General features: G+C 43.1%; 1 protein-coding gene across 3 annotated transcripts in view; it reads left to right on the plus strand.

Moving 5' to 3' along the window:
- Positions 1–524: 524 nt before the first annotated feature.
- Positions 525–16,950, plus strand: part of LOC119436717 (E3 ubiquitin-protein ligase COP1-like) — a 59,431-nt gene continuing 43,005 nt past the window's right edge. For 2 of the 3 annotated variants that reach the window (XM_037703692.2, XM_037703693.2), the window contains exons 1-7: positions 525–912; positions 1,233–1,292; positions 1,379–1,476; positions 5,738–5,799; positions 5,886–6,005; positions 14,361–14,429; positions 14,555–14,614. In XM_037703692.2, coding sequence (XP_037559620.1) covers positions 776–912; positions 1,233–1,292; positions 1,379–1,476; positions 5,738–5,799; positions 5,886–6,005; positions 14,361–14,429; positions 14,555–14,614 — 606 coding nt within the window. In that variant the 5' untranslated portion in view covers positions 525–775. The remainder of the gene's footprint in view (positions 913–1,232; positions 1,293–1,378; positions 1,477–5,737; positions 5,800–5,885; positions 6,006–14,360; positions 14,430–14,554; positions 14,615–16,950) is intronic. The other variant, XM_037703694.2, reaches the window with a different exon arrangement.

Here is a 16,950-nt window from a genome sequence, read left to right on the forward strand (position 1 = left end):
CCGCAAAGAATGCTTCGCATTAAAGAAGGACAGAGGCCTGCGCGTCCTTCAGGACATGCGTACAAAAGACGTTGCGCGACACGCGGATACGTGCATTGTACTGGTGGATGAGTGGGGCGTGCATCATGCGCACGTGTCGTAAATAATGGATTGAATAAAGGTAGTCACACGAGCAGGGTTTGCTGCGTTGCTAGAGTTTTGCACGAAGTGTGGGACTAAACATTTACTAGCAGAAAAACATCGATGAGCAAAGAGAAGGCGACAAAACATGATCTGCGGCGCTCGTCCGTGTGTTTCCCCTTTGTTAGAACACTAAGTTTCAACCAGAATCACTTTTCAAGATAGGGATAGGACATTGGAGGGAGAGTCCGGGAGCTGCCAGGATCATATTTCATAACCAGGAGTAGAAACCTAGTTGACCTAGAACAGTGCCACAAGCCGGAAAAAAAAAAAAAAAAAAAGAAAAGAAAAAGAAAACCGACGCACACAAGCGCGAAAGCGCACTTTATAATCTAACGAATCCAATCCAATCCATAGTGCTCAGGGCGTCTCGGGGCAGATAGGAGGCTTCATGCACGGTGTTTTTAAGGTTATTTTTGTGTATTATGTGGTAAAGTAGCGCAAAAGAAATTGTATAGAACCATGCTTATATTGGTTTCCAACAATGCTGCGTCTACGTTTTTAAACCTGGTCGCATATCTCGTGTTTGTCCTTTAGCACATCAATGTTCTTCGAGCAGACGTGCTTGAGTGTGTAGGTCCGGTAGGTCGTGTCAATGGCGTCAGTGAACAACACAAGGATTTCCTTCTCGAATTCAACACCAGAGCAAATTCGAAGAGCTAGAAAAAGACAGCCATCAGTTCTAAACGGAATCAACAGCTCATATGAAGACAGGAACAGCGATTACTTGTGGTGAGTACTGCCTCTTCTTGCGAGCTTGTGCATTTGCGTATTCTCAACCGCCAAGACCTTTTTGGTCAAAGTACTTGACGGTCGGTATAGTTTCCTATATTTTTATGAGAAATGCAAGTGTCTGCTTAATTTAAAGTCATTTCGGTGCTCTGCTGAATAAACATGTTGTAGTATTTTACCTCAGCCGCTTTTTATGAGTCGTGTATATTGCTCGTCTGTTTACGAAATTTTGCCAAGTGCTGTAAACAAGACCAGAAACTCTCGTGTTCGCTTGATGCGTGTGTAAGTATTACTTTGGGTGTTTTTCTCTTATCTTGCAGCCCAATATGCTTCGATGTTATTGAAGAAGCCCACATGACACCTTGTGGACACACTTTTTGGTGAGCAGTTAATGTGCCTTCTGTTTATGCTTGAGCCAGCTTGAGTTTTAGAATATCGCTTTAAAGTGCACTTTGCTTCCTTCCAGCTACAAGTGCATCACAACAGGCCTGGAATACAGTAACCGATGTCCAAAGTGTAATTTTGTGATTGAGAAGAAGGAGCAGATCTACCCAAACTTTCTGTGTAAGTAATTCATTTTGACGCATAGCGAAATTTATTTGTACTGCATAATCATGAAGCTTAAAGGCTCATTCACACTGGCGACTGGCAGTGGTCGCGCGACCAAGTTGGTCGCAAATGGTCGCTTTTCTCGAAAAGCGACCATTTTCGTCGTCCTACGCCAAATGCAATGTCCGCGCCACCTTATGCAGACTACAGGCCGGTAATTGGTGTCTTGTGATGCTGGGACGCAGCAGTTGCAGCAACGTGTACGCGGTCGCATTTGTTGGAAGCTAAACAGCAGGAAAAGAAAGCACAACACAAACCCTTTTTCCAGCTGCTGTTCGTTGGATGAGCACGCCACCCAAAGGTGAACAGCGGGTGAACAGCTTTGCTTTAATATTGTGCACCGAATCTCACGCAATGCGAACTAGAAATTACAAGTTGCTCTCGATAATACTCGTCATGTGCACAAAGTTCGGGCAGTAGGCGGCTTGCGTGGCCGGCCACTTTACGAGAGCGGAGGCACGGGCGCACCCACCAGTGTCGCGTTTTCTTCGGAGGCTTCCGCGCTGCCACAGCTGACACCACGGCAGAGCACATCAGCACAGGGACGACGTCTTCCTGTTCGCTCGAATCAAAATCCAGCCATCGATCGAAACAAAATCCATGGCTGTTGCCGGAATGCGAAACCAATTTACACAGTGCCAGCGAAGTGCGCGCGTACTGCCTAGATTCCTAGAGTTCTCGCTGAGAACGATAATCTTGGGGATTGCGACTTGCCGGTCGCGCTCAGCCGGGCTTGCCGGTGTGAACATCGGTCGCCTTCGGTCGCTTTTTGGTCACGAGTCGCAAATGGTCGCGCGACCTCCTCTAGTCGCCGGTGTGAATGAGCCTTAAACCATTTAAAAATGGAAATTTAGCTATTTAGCTATGGGTCACTTTCTATTAAACTTGGCATATAGAAAAAGAGTTCTTGCCACAGAGTGCTTGCCAAGCTTGGCTTATAGAAAAAGAGTTCTTGCCACAGAGTGCTTGCCAAGAATGGTTGCGTGAAGTAAGATTTCATTGATGCAAATATCAGATATTGTGTACTCAACAAGCATAACAAAAAAAAGAAAAAAAAAAGGTGGGACTATACCTATTTTGCAGTGCTGCTTACTGCGACAACACATAGCAGATAATAGCTGCTCAGTCCCCATACTGTTCAGGAGTGTAGTCCTATACAAGTTAAGAATATTTGGAGGAGGAATAATGTTCCGGTGACTGACTAAATCGGGCGCTTCAGAAATAGCACCTCATAGAGGCTTTGACAGAATGTGTTTTGAATGAGGTTGCTGTAACCCGAGTCCAGTGTGTAGCTGTAATGCTTGTTATAGACCAGTAGATCTTTTTTTCTCTATGTGCCAGGATCTAAAAAATTGCCTTTTAGCTATGGCATCAGATGGAAAGGGGCTATTTGTTTCTTGGAAACCTCTGTTATATTTAACTGCAATTTTATATCTTAAGTGGAGATGCGCTTAAGGAAAGGAAAAGCCTAGAACTATAGGCACACAGTCCAACACTCCCTATTAATATTTGCATGAAATATGTAAGAAAACCACCTTATCGCTTTAATGAAGACAGGGTTCCTCTTGCTGGGTCTTTCATGCTTTCTTGGTCCAGGTGCAAACCAAGGGGTTGTGAATTTTTTTCTCCTTTCCTGGATCAGCGTTGTTTTTAAGTGCTTTGTTGCATTCAGGATTAAGTATTGTGATATTGGCTGTTCCTTTCATGAAATCACTTCAAGGTTCTCTCATAAAAACAAAGTTTTGTTTCACTTGGCCTCTGAAAGGCGGACTTCATATGTGTGCATGTACGATGGATATGCAAACACGGTGAAAGAATTGGTAATGACCGCATCTTTCCCATTCCAATCCACACACTTTATATTATATCTTTGTGCTTTTCTCTCTCCCTCTTAAATGGCACATTGATGGCTGACATTCATTTCGTGGTTGCCTTTTTCTGTGTGTAACTGGGTGGTAGGATGGTGCTTTGGGCATTTTTGTGATGAGTCATCATAATTAGAGAGTAATTATCTGTTTATTGTGCAATTTAGAGGTTTTTTCTACATAAAACATATCAGAGGAGCTGTTATTTCTTAGCCATGTCCAGTTTTGTAATAGGTCCCAACAATAGTTCCTGCTTTTCAAAGACGTCCAGTGATTTGTACTTAGTTTTTGTCGACTTGGTTGTCTTGAGTTTACATTGTGTACCTTGAATTTTTACAGACCGAATTGGTGGTTGACCTATTCCATAAACTGCCTTGATATTGAACAGACATGCCTGTGCACAATGTGCCCCTCAATTGCTATTAGTGTCTTCACATTGGCAAATGGTGATGTGGTATTCTCTTGTGAATGCTATATTTGAGTCCTAACTTCAAATATTGCAATTGTGAAACTCATGAAGGCATGCAATGTGCATTCTGTATGGAACGAGTTCAGTGAGCTGGGTTATTCTCGAGTGTGCATGCATTTCCTTGCCCATCCACTAATTATTGCTCCATTTTTCGATTGGCGTCTGGAATGAGGGTAATTCATAGCTATTCATAGTGAGCAGGGGATCATTGTAATAGTGACATGGGCATTGCAATACTCTGTCGGCACGTTTGGCTAGAGCAGTTCTTTGACCTTCACTGCTTGGCGTAGGTATATAAATAGTGTTTACTTTCTTCTGTCATCTAGATCCCCTTGTTTAGACCAAGCGACTGATCCAGTGTAAAGGACGTTTCCATTAATATTCAGGTTCCTGTGTTCATAGAAGTGCAGGGACTATTGTATGGCTTTGAAGTCTGTGACTGCTCACGTCTTGTATGTTCCTGGCCTTCCGGGCAAGAAAACAATGTGGATTTTGAAAACAGGTTAATAATTTTAGCAGTAATACTGGCACTTTGAGTGCATTCACAGATGCAAACATTCTCCTGAAAAGGGATTTCATTTTCAGCATCTTCCATCCCAACGTCAGTACTTCTCTCCTTGTATTCCCAGCTCTCTATATTATAATAGCCCCTTGAGGCATGAATTATGATGGACTGTCTATAAATGTGTCAAATTTACACAACTTCATTCCAAGGCACTTGACACTCCACTGCCAAAAAGGCAGGGTGGTAGGATGGTGCTTTGGGCATTTTTGTGATGAGTCATCATAATTAGAGAGTCTAATTAATTATCTGTTTATTGTGCAATCAGTAAGGCTCCGTTTTTGCAATAAAAAAATTCTGTCGCAGGCTTGAAGAACATGCACAATTTCATTATTGACTGCATGCATTATGAGCAAGGAAAAATTATTATTTGTACTTGCTGCCAGGAATGCGGCATGTCAAATGTCTTGTCAAACATTGTACCACTTTCGGCAAAGTGGTCATCTGTAGTAGTACAGAGCACATTGGAAGTGAAATTAAGACACATTGAGCATGCAGGGGGTTCAATTCACCTGAAGCTTAATGTCTGCTGCTTTTTTTCTTGGCCACTACTCGACAGAACTTGCAAATACAAGTTGTGCCCACAAATGTGGACATGGCACCTCAAGGGGATAGATTTTCCATTTGGAAAATATGTCCACTTTTGAATTGTACTTTCTGTCGGAATACTATTATAATGTAATGGCTTACAAACTCTAAGCAGGCTTTGACAGAACATTTCTTGCCTAACTCAAGTTAAAAGGTACTATCGACCAAAAACTTTACGGACCAAGGGATCTGACAAAAAGCTGAATATCTCCACAGCCTCAAAACGCAGCCTGATATTCTCATTTCCAGCCTCTACTGGTATATGCGAACAACATTGTGATGTACGGTTTTACTGGCTACTTTTAAAGGCTGCTCGTATATTTAGCGTTTTCTGAGACCCCGTGGTTCGTAAACTTTTTTGGTCGATATTACATGTTCACACAGTCTACCTTCTTAATGGTGTGGCTCAGTGGCTGCAGTATTTGCTGCCGAGCTTGTGCGTTTAATTATTGGCCATGGTGGGCACATTTCGATGGAGGCTGATTGCCAAAATCCTCCTGTACCGAGCTTTAGGGGAATATTAAAGTACCCCACGTATTCAAAAGTTCATCTGGAAACCTCCATTATGTCATGTGTCATAGAAACTATGTTGCAGTGGTACATCAGGTGCAATAAATTACATTCGGAGTGCTAAAGTGAAAATTTGCAGTTTTCGTGTGATTTTTTACAGATACTTTTGCTATAGCAGTTTTAGGCGGTGTTTTTTATTATGATTTTGCTTTGTTATTTCAGTGAATGAGCTTATTACAAAGTATAAGCAAAAGGCGGCTGACAAGAGGCTGAAGTTGCAGGGCGTAAGTGAAATGCAGAACTTCTGTAATATTTCTTTTTCTCTCTAAACAGAATCTACAGCATGTTCATGTCTATCATATTTTTTCAGAATAACCCAGTAGTATCAGAATTACATGAACTTATTCTGCAGGAGTCTGACAGCATGAATTTGAATGATGTCTACAATATGCTGGATGTTCTTTCAAAGAAGAAGCAGCAGCTGGAAGCTGTAAGTTGATTTCACTCTTGGCAGAATGGAACATAGACCAAGGTGTTTAGAATCCAGATACACAGTCAAACTTGGATATATCGAATCTGAAGTGGGTCACAAAAAAGTTCGATATTTAATTCGATATATAAAATAAAAACTTTGTACGAAAATTTTCAGGGGAATTTTAGTGCTGTTCGGTATGCAGAATAAGTTGTTATATTTGGGGTTTGATATATCCGGGTTTGACTGTAGTATTGTGCTTTGGAGTGTGTGCTTTCAGTATGTTATATTGTGCCGGCAATAGTTGCTCTTCACAGTTTAAAGATGTACAGTCTCCAGACTCGTATGTAACAAAATCATATAATTACTTGTAATAAATTACATTTTTGTTAGTTTTGTAATTGATAGAGTACATTTAGAGCGCAACTCTTAGGTGGCCGTTTCTATGGCGAGCGTCGGCGTAACCAAGCGAATGAGCACAGTGAAGAATGAATGAGTGAACACGGAGCGCAGCGGGGGATGAAAGACACGAGGAGGAAAGCGGAGGAAGAGTGTGCAGCACAGCCAGGAGGCGGAAAGCGGATGAGGAGGCCTCGTATGGCGAAAGCATGAGAAGAAAAGCGTAGTGTGGCGACGATGGCTACGAGATGGCAACAGAGTAGTGCGGGTCGTTTGGGAGGCCTGCCTGCGGCAGCTGCTGTGAGTCTCGCCCACGCGTCACCTATGCGCTGCCTCTCACGATCTCCAGATTAGCAATGCAGTCACTCCACACTTTGCTCCATTTGCAGCACATGAGACAGATTGTCTGCGCCAGCCAATATATTGCGAAATCCAAGCACATAGAGCTGCGCTCAAATTTTGCATTAGGGAGTATTGTAATTGTCGGTGAATTTCTCACTCAGGGGGGGGGGGGGGGTAATGCTCACACTTTTTTTAATTAACTGGTTACTTGTAACTGCTTACTTTATTGATGAGACAAGCTGTTACAGGCAACACAGCTTTGAGCTCTTGAATGATGTGGGCATAGTTTCATTCGACAGATGAAAAGACCATCTTTTGTGGCGCACCACTGTGCTACCATTTCACAGATCCGGCCCATAGGATTTGGCAGGTCTCTCCAGAATTTGAAGAAAGTGGGTGTGCACCGTGTTTGTTAAACTGTTGACCGAGGGCTCAAAAATAAGCCTATGTTGTGATAGCTATTCCAATCACTCTGTTGTTGGGCAAAAGCTTGAGCAAGGTCTTGAGGTTACCATCAATCCACTTAATATAATAGGGTTGACTTGTTGATGATGCTTGGTCATCTTGTGGTATTTCATGCCAAAGGATAGCAAATGTGTCCACGCACACCTTGCACCTTGGCCATGAAATAAATAGTGTGCTGTCCATAGCGGTGTGCGATTATTAGAAAACTTCAAATAACAAATAGAATATTGTCCTATTCAATTCTGTCCTTGAATCAAATAATTGCTGATCACAAATTCAAATATTTTTCCAATAATTTTTTATTATTTTATATCATCAACTGTGCATAATCAAGCATAAAACTAAAGCTAGGATTCAACTTTTATTCGGGCTGTAGTGGACATAAAGCAGAAGTTAGGGGGTAAAACACACTCCATCGCTTAGGGAGCCAGATTTCAGGGAAATGTGGTCATGAGTGCTCGGATTTCACCCGGACAAGCCGTTCAGAAGTGGGTATTGTTTGGCATGGTTTATGGATGCTGCACCTGTGTTTCTTTTGAACTAAATTTGAATATGCTTTGTTGCAACATTAGTTCGTAACATAGTAGTGGCAACATAACCTCAACCATTTCCACTAGATAAAAAGTCACTTTTCTCGCTCTACCGTTATTGCAGATGACACATGTTTACGATTGCGTCGACGATATACACACGGGCTAACCGGCCCATTATAGACCACCTTTCTATACTTTGTTTTGATAATTCATGACAACGCATGCTACAAAGAGTCCTTAGTTTGCGAACAGTATGCTTATTCGTTCTGCTCCATTTATATAAATGCTGCCAAGAAAAGAGCTTGTTGCCCTGACAAAGACATGTCCTCTTGCCGAAACATTGACTCCAGCTTGGTTCCCTTATGCCTAGGCTGTTTATCACTTCAGGTCTCCATTCAAAGAAACCATTTCGTTTAAAGAGGCACGCAGGCGGGTATCCAAAGAACAGCTTTGCCGAAGAGGTGCGTCAGGGGGCAGCGCTGCAGTGGCTTCTGGTGGCTGTCCGGGCCACAAACAGTGAGCCGGCAGTGACGCCATCCGCCCCCCTGGCGGCTGTAGCTAGCGCTGACCCGCCGCCCCAGCAGAAGGGGCCAACCACCTCCGGGCTGGTGGATCAAGGGTCTCGTCCATCGAGACGAGGCCTTCACATCAAACAAACCGCTCACAAGAGCGCCTGTCCAGTGCCTCGCAAGAGAAGATGGACACAACAACCGGCCAGACGGTGCCACCAGTGCCTAAGGAGCAGCGAGATTCTCGCGATCGCTCCAAAAAAGAAAAACACCCCATCACGGCTCCCGGAACGGGCTCTGTGAGCTAACTCCTCTTTCTTAACACACAGTACAAAAACCACATTCAACATTGATACACAAATATTACACTGGAATGTCAGGTCTCCTCCACAATCTCGATGAGGTTAAAGAACTCTACATAAGTATAATCCAAAGGTGCTGTGTGTTCAAGAAACACACCTCAAACATATGCAAACAAATTTTCTCCGACAATATGCCATTTTTCGTAAAGCCCACAATGACACTGCTGTGTCATCCTGTGGTGTGGCTATCGTAGTCGACAGAGGTGTTGCCTGTTGAGAACTAAAACTTTGTATGCCCCTTGAGGCATTTGCTGTCCAAGGGGTTTTGTTTGACAAGCTAGTCACTATCAGTTCTATATACATCCCTCCCAATTATCAACAGACAACTTCATAAAACCGAATTTAAAACTACATAGATGAACTTCCGGGGCCGTACATAGTTGTTGGAGATTTAAACGCACATAACACTTTGTAGGGAGACTCGTTGGTATGTGAGAGGTCACCTAATTGTAAACTTTCTCTTTTCCTCAGGAGCATGTATACTTGATAAGAAAGAGCCAACATACTACAGCGTGGCACATAACACATACACCTCCATAGATTTAAGCATAGTGATGAGTACACTAATGTCGTACCTGGAATGGTCCGTTCTCAAGAACCCTTTGGGAGCGACCACTTCCCAATCTTGTTAAGCTTAACAAAACAAGACGGATGCTCGCCACATGCTCCCCGATGGAAGTTTGACTCAGCTAACTGGGAACTTTTCCTAGAACAAACATATTTAAGCCGGGATATATTGCCTTTTTTAACCTCTTTCACATGCCAATTAGTTGTGTTGATTGAAAACTTATTTTTCACCGCATTTCTTACATCTTCTGAATCATAAATGCGCACAGCTGCACAATCGACTCAGAGTTTTCAGTTCTTTAGTGAGTTTTGTCAAGTTTACAGAATGTGGACCCCGTGCAAAAGCTCACTGCAGGTACATCAGATATGCAAACATTAACTATTTCATGTCTACCAGGCTTGAAAAGCACCTATCTAGCCACTCCAAAATCATGACTGCCGCAACACACTGTGAAAAACAATGAAACAAGTGAACCCGCTGCATACAATCACATACTCACACCAAGCAAACTACCAAACCATCTACATTCATACTCGTTTTACTAAAACAATTTGTCTGTTACTAAAACATTTTGTCTGTGTAATTCAAACTTGCAGCACTATTTCAATCAAAAGTGTTTCAAGATGTACGGGACACATTTTAAATATCCTTACTTTAAGCAATGCTGTTGCTGCTGATGCACGATCTTGGTGTACACAATTGTGTACATAGAGTCTGAAAGGATTAATATAGACGATGCTGTAGCGTATATAACAAGCTTTATAATTGAGGCTGCCACAACATGCATCCGTCAAACTACTAACGGAGTGGCGAATAGACATAGTATCCCGTGGTGGAATGAAGAATGTAAAAAAAACATGGAAAAATCAAAATAAAGCTTGGGGACGACTTCACGACTCTTCAACCACTGAAAACTTGATTAGTTTTAAACAAATAAAGTCCCAGGGTAGGAGAACATGTCAACATGCTAAAAGGCAGAGTAGGGAGAAGTACAGATCCGGTATAAATTCTTATGCGGATGAGACAAAAGTGTGGAATCGTAAATAAATTAAAAGGCCGGGAGGCACACCCACTCCCCTTAGTAAGTACTTAAGGGGAGAGCCTGGAAGATAAGGCTGGTTGTCTGGGCGAACACTTTGAATATATCTCCATTGCGTACCACTACACACAAACATTTCTGAGGTTCAAAGAGCACGCAGAGCGAAAGCCGCTTGATCGAAAAAATGCACGAAATGAAGATTACAACCCCAATTCAGCCTAGTTGAACTTAAAGCTTCTCTCACTTGATGCAACAACTCGGCGCCAGGCGGCAATCGTGTCATGTATGAAATGATTAAGTACCTACATCCTAAACCCTGAAAACACTCCTATATCTTTTCAATGCTATGTGATTGGCTGGGTATATCCCGTCCTCGTGGAAGGAAGCTGTAGTCATCCCGATGCTTAAACAAGGCAAAGACCCGTCCGTAGCCAGCAGCTACAGGCCAATTGCGCTAACAAGCTGTCTGTGCTTACTGTTAGAAAAAATGACAAACAGGCGCTTAATCTGTTTCCTTGAAAATAGCAAACTACTAGACGAATTCCAGTGTGGTTTCCAAGAGGGTATGTCCACAATAGACCACCTTTTTCATATTGAGGCATATATTGGGGTTGCTTTTATACATAAGCAGTTCTGTCTGTCAGTATTTCTTGAACTAGAAAAAGCTTACAAAACAACATAGTGCTTCGGAATTCTCCGAGATCTTTCGGCGATGGGCATCCGTGGGAACATGTTAAACACGATTGAAAGTTATCTCTATAATTGCACATTCCGCGTAAGAGTGGGCACAGCTTTGTCTAGGTCATTTACCCGAGAGACCGGTGTGCCGCAGGGGGGCATGCTTAGTTGCACACTATTTAGTGTAAAAATGAATTCCCTGCATACAGTCATGCCATGCATGATGTTTTATTCTGTGTCGACATTGTGCAGATAGGCTTCAAATCATGCAGTATTGCCATATGCGAACGGCAGGTGCGTCTTGGAATAATTAAATTGTCAAAATAGGCAGATGATGATGGGCTTAAAATAAATACACAGAAAAGTACTTGCATACTCTTCTCCAAAAAGAGGGGTTTAACGCCAGTGCCAAGTATCGTGGTCAAGGGAGATGAACTGTCTGTGAGCAGCGAACATAAATTCCTGGAATCACCTTAGACTCTAAACTTACGTTTATTCCCCATATTAAATATCTGAAGATGAAATGTCTGAAAATAGTGAACCTCCTAAAGCTTCTGTCACCCACAACATGGGGTAGCGATCGAAAATGCCTTCTGAACATATACAGGAGCCTAGTTCGCTCTCGCCTTGACTATGGTGCTATAATATATCACTCGCATTAAAAATACTAGACCCAGTCCACCATTTAGGTATCCGCCTCGCAACTGGTGCTTTCAGGACGAACCGTGTAGAAAGCCTCTATGTTGACTCGAACGAATGGTCTCTCCGTTTGCAGAGGTCGTATTCCACCTTAACATACTCTCTTAAAGTACATTCGAATCCTGAACTTCCTTGTTACAAAACAGTAAATAATGTGTCCTGTGCCTTGCTATTTAATAACCGGCCTGCAGTGAGAGAGCCCTCCTCACTATGTGTGAGGAAGCTCAGTGAAGAAATGTGTATCCCACTTCCGGAGCATCATCTAATGCCACCAGCTAAGCTGTTACCGCTGTGGCAGTAACAGCTGGTAGAATGTGACACATTGTTCATCAAGGTCACAAAGCATGCCCCCGAGGCACACATCCGTATGCACTTCCTTGAACTTCAGACTAAGTATTCATGCGCGGAGTATTATACTGACGCATCAAGGTCGCAGGCTGGAGTGTCCTTTGCAGCACTCGAACCATCCTTTTCTGAATACGATGCGCTGCACCCGGAAACAAGTATCTTTATGGCTGAAGCATACGGAGTGCTGTCGGCTGTTAAACATATCAGGCGCACAAATATACAAAAGCCATTACATTGACCGACTCTCTAAGTGTCGTAAGATCTTTAAAATGTTTCTCTAAAAGTAAAAATGGTCAGGTAAATTCTCCTTATTCACTTCTGTGCACAGCATACATGTCTAGCCAACATATCACTATATGCAGGGTTCCTGGCTATAGAGGCATCATGGATAATATGCTGGCAGATGAAATTGCTACATCAGTAACAACCAAAGTCACCGACTTTGTAGCTGTTCTGCCGCAGACTTCAAGCCATACTTACAAAAAAAGATTAGAAGCTATTGGCGACGATTGTGGAACACTGAAACATCTAATGAGCTTCATGTTATAAAGCCATAGTTAGGGAATTGGCCACCTTGAACAAAAACATGACGAACCGAGGTGATCATGTGTCGACTAAGAATCGGGCACACATATAGTACACGCTCATACTTACTGACCGGTGATGACCCACCTATCCGTGGTAAATGTGGCAAGACGTTGACCGTCCTGCACGTATTGCTGGAGTGCCGTAACATAGATGCTCAAAGGAAGAAACACTTTCGTTTTTCATATCGTCAGCAATTTCCAGTTCGTCCAGGAATGTTCCTTGGCAATGACCCGCTTTTCGATAGCAGATCAGTTTTAGCTTTTTAAAATTATGTTTGTTTATTGCACGTTATACACGCAAGTGACACGTAGCACACCTCTTATCGGAGGCTACTGCTGCGACTGCAGCAGTTAAAGGGACACTAAAGGCAAATACTAAGTCGACGTGGACTGTTTAAATACCTTTCCAGAAACCTCAAAACGCTTGTCTCATGCAAAGAAAAGACTTAGTTTACGAAAAAATGGGATCTGAAGGGTCCAAATAATTTTATTGCAATTCATATCACCCGCCACGCCAATTGAGGAGTTGTGACGTTGCATATGCCATTTTCTGCCGTTGGTGAGTGTAACGGCGCCCGACAGATGGCGGTACGGTGCGCCGCTGCAGCTGATTTTGGTAAAGTGGCGTAGACCGTTCGGGCATTCCGCGACGTCGCGTGGAAGTGGAATTCTCTGCTACTTGCAGTTAGTGCGAGGTTCGCGAGCCAGAAAAACAAGTGCAACACTACACGTTAACAGAAAAACTGAAACGCGAAAGTGCGGGCGGCGCAGAGTCGAGCGAACACGAAACATTTTGACCGCCCGCGTTGTTGTCAACGGTGTAATGTCAGTTAGTTCTTTTTTGGAAAAATGTAATACAACTGGTGAAGTAGTATTTTCTTTCTTCTTATAATACAGTACAATGATGTTTTCATAACGAGTGGTTCAGTACTAGTGACAGAATTTAAATGAGGAGTGCCTTCGTCATCGGGCGAGTACTTGAATGTCCCGGGGGTGTCGCTAATCATGTCCTGCATTTACCTTAATTTCTCTATTACTAAGGCTCTGCTCGCGATAATATTGACGCTTTAGAGATACTCGTGCACTAATGCATCACTTTAGCTTGACTTAGTATTTGCCTTTAGTGTCCCTTTAAAGCATGTGCATCCCTGCCCTTGCGTACAAGGGTGTGGTTGAGGCATTAGTGCTACCTGAATATTCTTGCATTTTAATCTATCACTTCGCAATGTTTATTTTATGTACATAGCTCACCTCACACATCACAGCTTTAATACAATTACAGAATATTTTACGCATTTACAGCGAATATTTTAGGTCACTATGCAGCCAAGTTATATATATACCATTTGCCATTGAACGTAACACCAGTTTGTACCTTATACCATCTGCTGGTGCTCTTTGGCCACTCTTGGCCCTTGCCCCATTAAACCCCATACATCACTGCAGGTCTCCATCTTATGACTCATTTGTCCTTGTTTGTAATGCTCCATGTGTAATGCTCCATAAGCCATCCTTCATTATGTGCAGTGTAACAACACAAGTTTGTTAATGTTGTAAGTACTAGGATGTGAAAACTGTTTTTTAATAATGAAGAAAGAGACGTCATTATTTGAAAACATCAGAAAAGCATTCTATATTCTATTCGCTTCTGGCAGTAATTGATTTCATCTAAAAAAATTACTCTTTGCACACCTGTAGCTGTTCGTGGTAAGTTCACCACAAAGCCGATTTATTTATTGTTTTTAATTTGAGTTCTTGATGTCACCTCATGCTTTAAAGAGCTTGAGGAGGATCCTTTTGCCAGCCAGAGAAATTGAGGTTTACTTTGGATTATTATTTTATAGGATTGTAAAGCAGCTCAAGCACAACTTCTGAGAGAGTTTCTACAGCAAGTTCGCAAGCACAAGCAAGAGGTGACCTGCTTTTTTCTTTTCTGTTTTCTCTTTCTTTTTCTGCATATTTCTTTTTTTCTTTTAGTACTTTTTTTCTTCATTTTGTTAGTGTGTTAACACATTCATTTGGTGTGTTCTCTTTTCAGCAAATGCACCAGCTTACCTCCGAGCTGAGCTTCATTGATCAAGACCTGAAACGTGTTGAGGTAATTTCACCTTTATGGGGAGGTGCTATGGTTTTGTTTAAATTGTGGTTAGTTCATGTACTCAAATGACTAATTGAGTACTAAATGAGTGATTACTAAATGAGTGATTTTGTACTAAATTTTTGAGTACAAAATGACTAAATGAGTGATTGTTTGGTGATTGTTTGACCCTGTGGTGCGTACTTGTGGTGTACCACACGGTGGGAGTCACAGAAAGCAGTCAGCATCACTTTGACATTGCTGCACACTTGGCGGGCCTTCTTTGGTCTTGGTGACGTGGAATGCTTCCACTGTGATGACTGGGATTTGGTTTCCGGGTACGACTAGTCACCAGTGATTATGGTGTTCATGAAGTCGGGGTCACTGTTTGTGGAATCCAGCATGTCCTGTGAGACTTCAACACGAAGTTGCTTTTGCTCCACCGTGAGCAGCATCGGCACAAATTTCGCCGCAACTCTCTTCATGGCCAAATCTTTGGTCATAATGGAATGTGCAGAAAAAGTGCTGATGCCCACCTCTTCCGCAATTTCTCGGATAGTCACACGACAGTCCCGCATCACCACAGCGTTCACTTCGGTAATGACCTGGTCATTTCGGCATGTTGATAGCCGACCGGAGCATGGCTCGCTCTCCAGTGATGTGTAGCCATCTTTAAACTGGTTGTACCACTCCTTAATCTATGTGCTGCTCATAGCATCGTCACCGCAAGCTGTCGAAGTGGTTTCCACTTGGCTGTTGCCCAGTTTCTGGCAAAATTTGAGGCAGTAGCGCTGCTCCAGTCGCTGCGTCATTTTCCTTGGAATAAAGAAACCAACAAGAGCACTGCGCACTACCTCACTCATACGCTGCGTCCCAGTGACTGACGCTATCGGCAGGCGGGAAAAAATTCGTGCATGCGCACGAAGGTTCAAGGTCGGCTGGTGCAAGCGCGCTTGTTTCATATCCATCAGGTGTTCGAAAAAAAAAAAAAAAAAAGGTTGGATACTTTCCTAACAGACCTCGTATATCCATTGTATATAGAATCTCCCTGTGTAACATCTTTGGTGGCTGCGGTGGGATGGTTTTCAAATGTAGTCGAAAAAACTTTAACATCGTCCAGGTAGCAAAGGCATATTTTCCACTTGATGCCTCAAAGAAGAGAATCCATCATGCACTCGAAAGTAGCAGGAGCGTTACATAGGCCAAAAGGCATCACTTTTAATTGATAGAGGCCATCAGGAGTCACGAAGGTGGTCTTCTCGCGGTCTTGGCCATCCACAGCGATTTGCCAGTATCCTGAGCGCAGGTCGATGGAAGAGAAATATCTGGCGCCGTGCAAGCATTCTAGCGCGTCATCAATACGCGGGAGAGGATACACATCCTTCTTGATAATCTGGTTGAGGTGGCGGTAGTCTACACAGAATCTCCAGCTATTGTCCTTGTTCACAAGTACGACGGGCGAGGCTTAAGGGCTGCATGAGGGCTCAATTATGCCTTTGCCCAGCATTTTCTCACTTCCTGTTGGATGATGGCACGCTCCGGAGCTGACACACGGTAAGGCCGTCGGTGAATAGGACTCGCATTGCCGGTATGAATGCGATGGGTGACGACGGAAGTCTGGCCCAGGGGACGGTTGCCAAAGTCAGATATCCTGGTAGGAAACCAGCACATGGCGAAGGGCAGCGGACTGTGCCGGAGCGAGGTCTCCTGATATCATGCGGGTGAAGTGGTCGCAGGACCAACTGGACTGCGATGTCGTCATCATCCAAGCGCCGACCACAGGATCGCCGCTCGTGACAATATGAATGTTACAATAGAGGAATTTTTGAATAGGTAATAATGAGAAGACTGGTGCTTCTTTGGTAGTCAACTAAACTGTGTTGTCAGCCCCTCCCCCCCCCCCCCCCCCCCCTTTTTTTTTTCTATTCGTCAGAGATGCACTGCTAGGCTTTAAGCCATGATGCCATTAACTTGTATGATGCACCAAAAATTCACCACATGTTCATTATTTGTGCGACACATGGTGTGCATTGCTGTAGGTACTGTGTAGGAGGTGCATGTTGCAAGCCCAAAGTTCGTTATGTACTATGTTTTCTGTGTGGTTCGTTTTCGATTAGGGATTGCACTGAGTGCTTTTAGATGGGGGGCATCAGTAGGACATACGAATCTTGCTTTGCAATATCCTAAAATAATAAAACTGTCAGTTTCCAAGGTGCAAAGCATCACTGCTCAATTTTTATGTGGTTGTCTGGCTTGTGCGACTTGAAATGTATTCTTTTCAGCTGGACTGTGTGTAAAATATATTTCTGTTCTCTATGCATTGTTGTTGATATTTCTCGAAGGCTTATGTTGTTTTT

This window comes from Dermacentor silvarum, chromosome 1 (assembly GCF_013339745.2).
Source record: "Dermacentor silvarum isolate Dsil-2018 chromosome 1, BIME_Dsil_1.4, whole genome shotgun sequence".
Classification (NCBI taxonomy): domain Eukaryota; kingdom Metazoa; phylum Arthropoda; class Arachnida; order Ixodida; family Ixodidae; genus Dermacentor; species Dermacentor silvarum.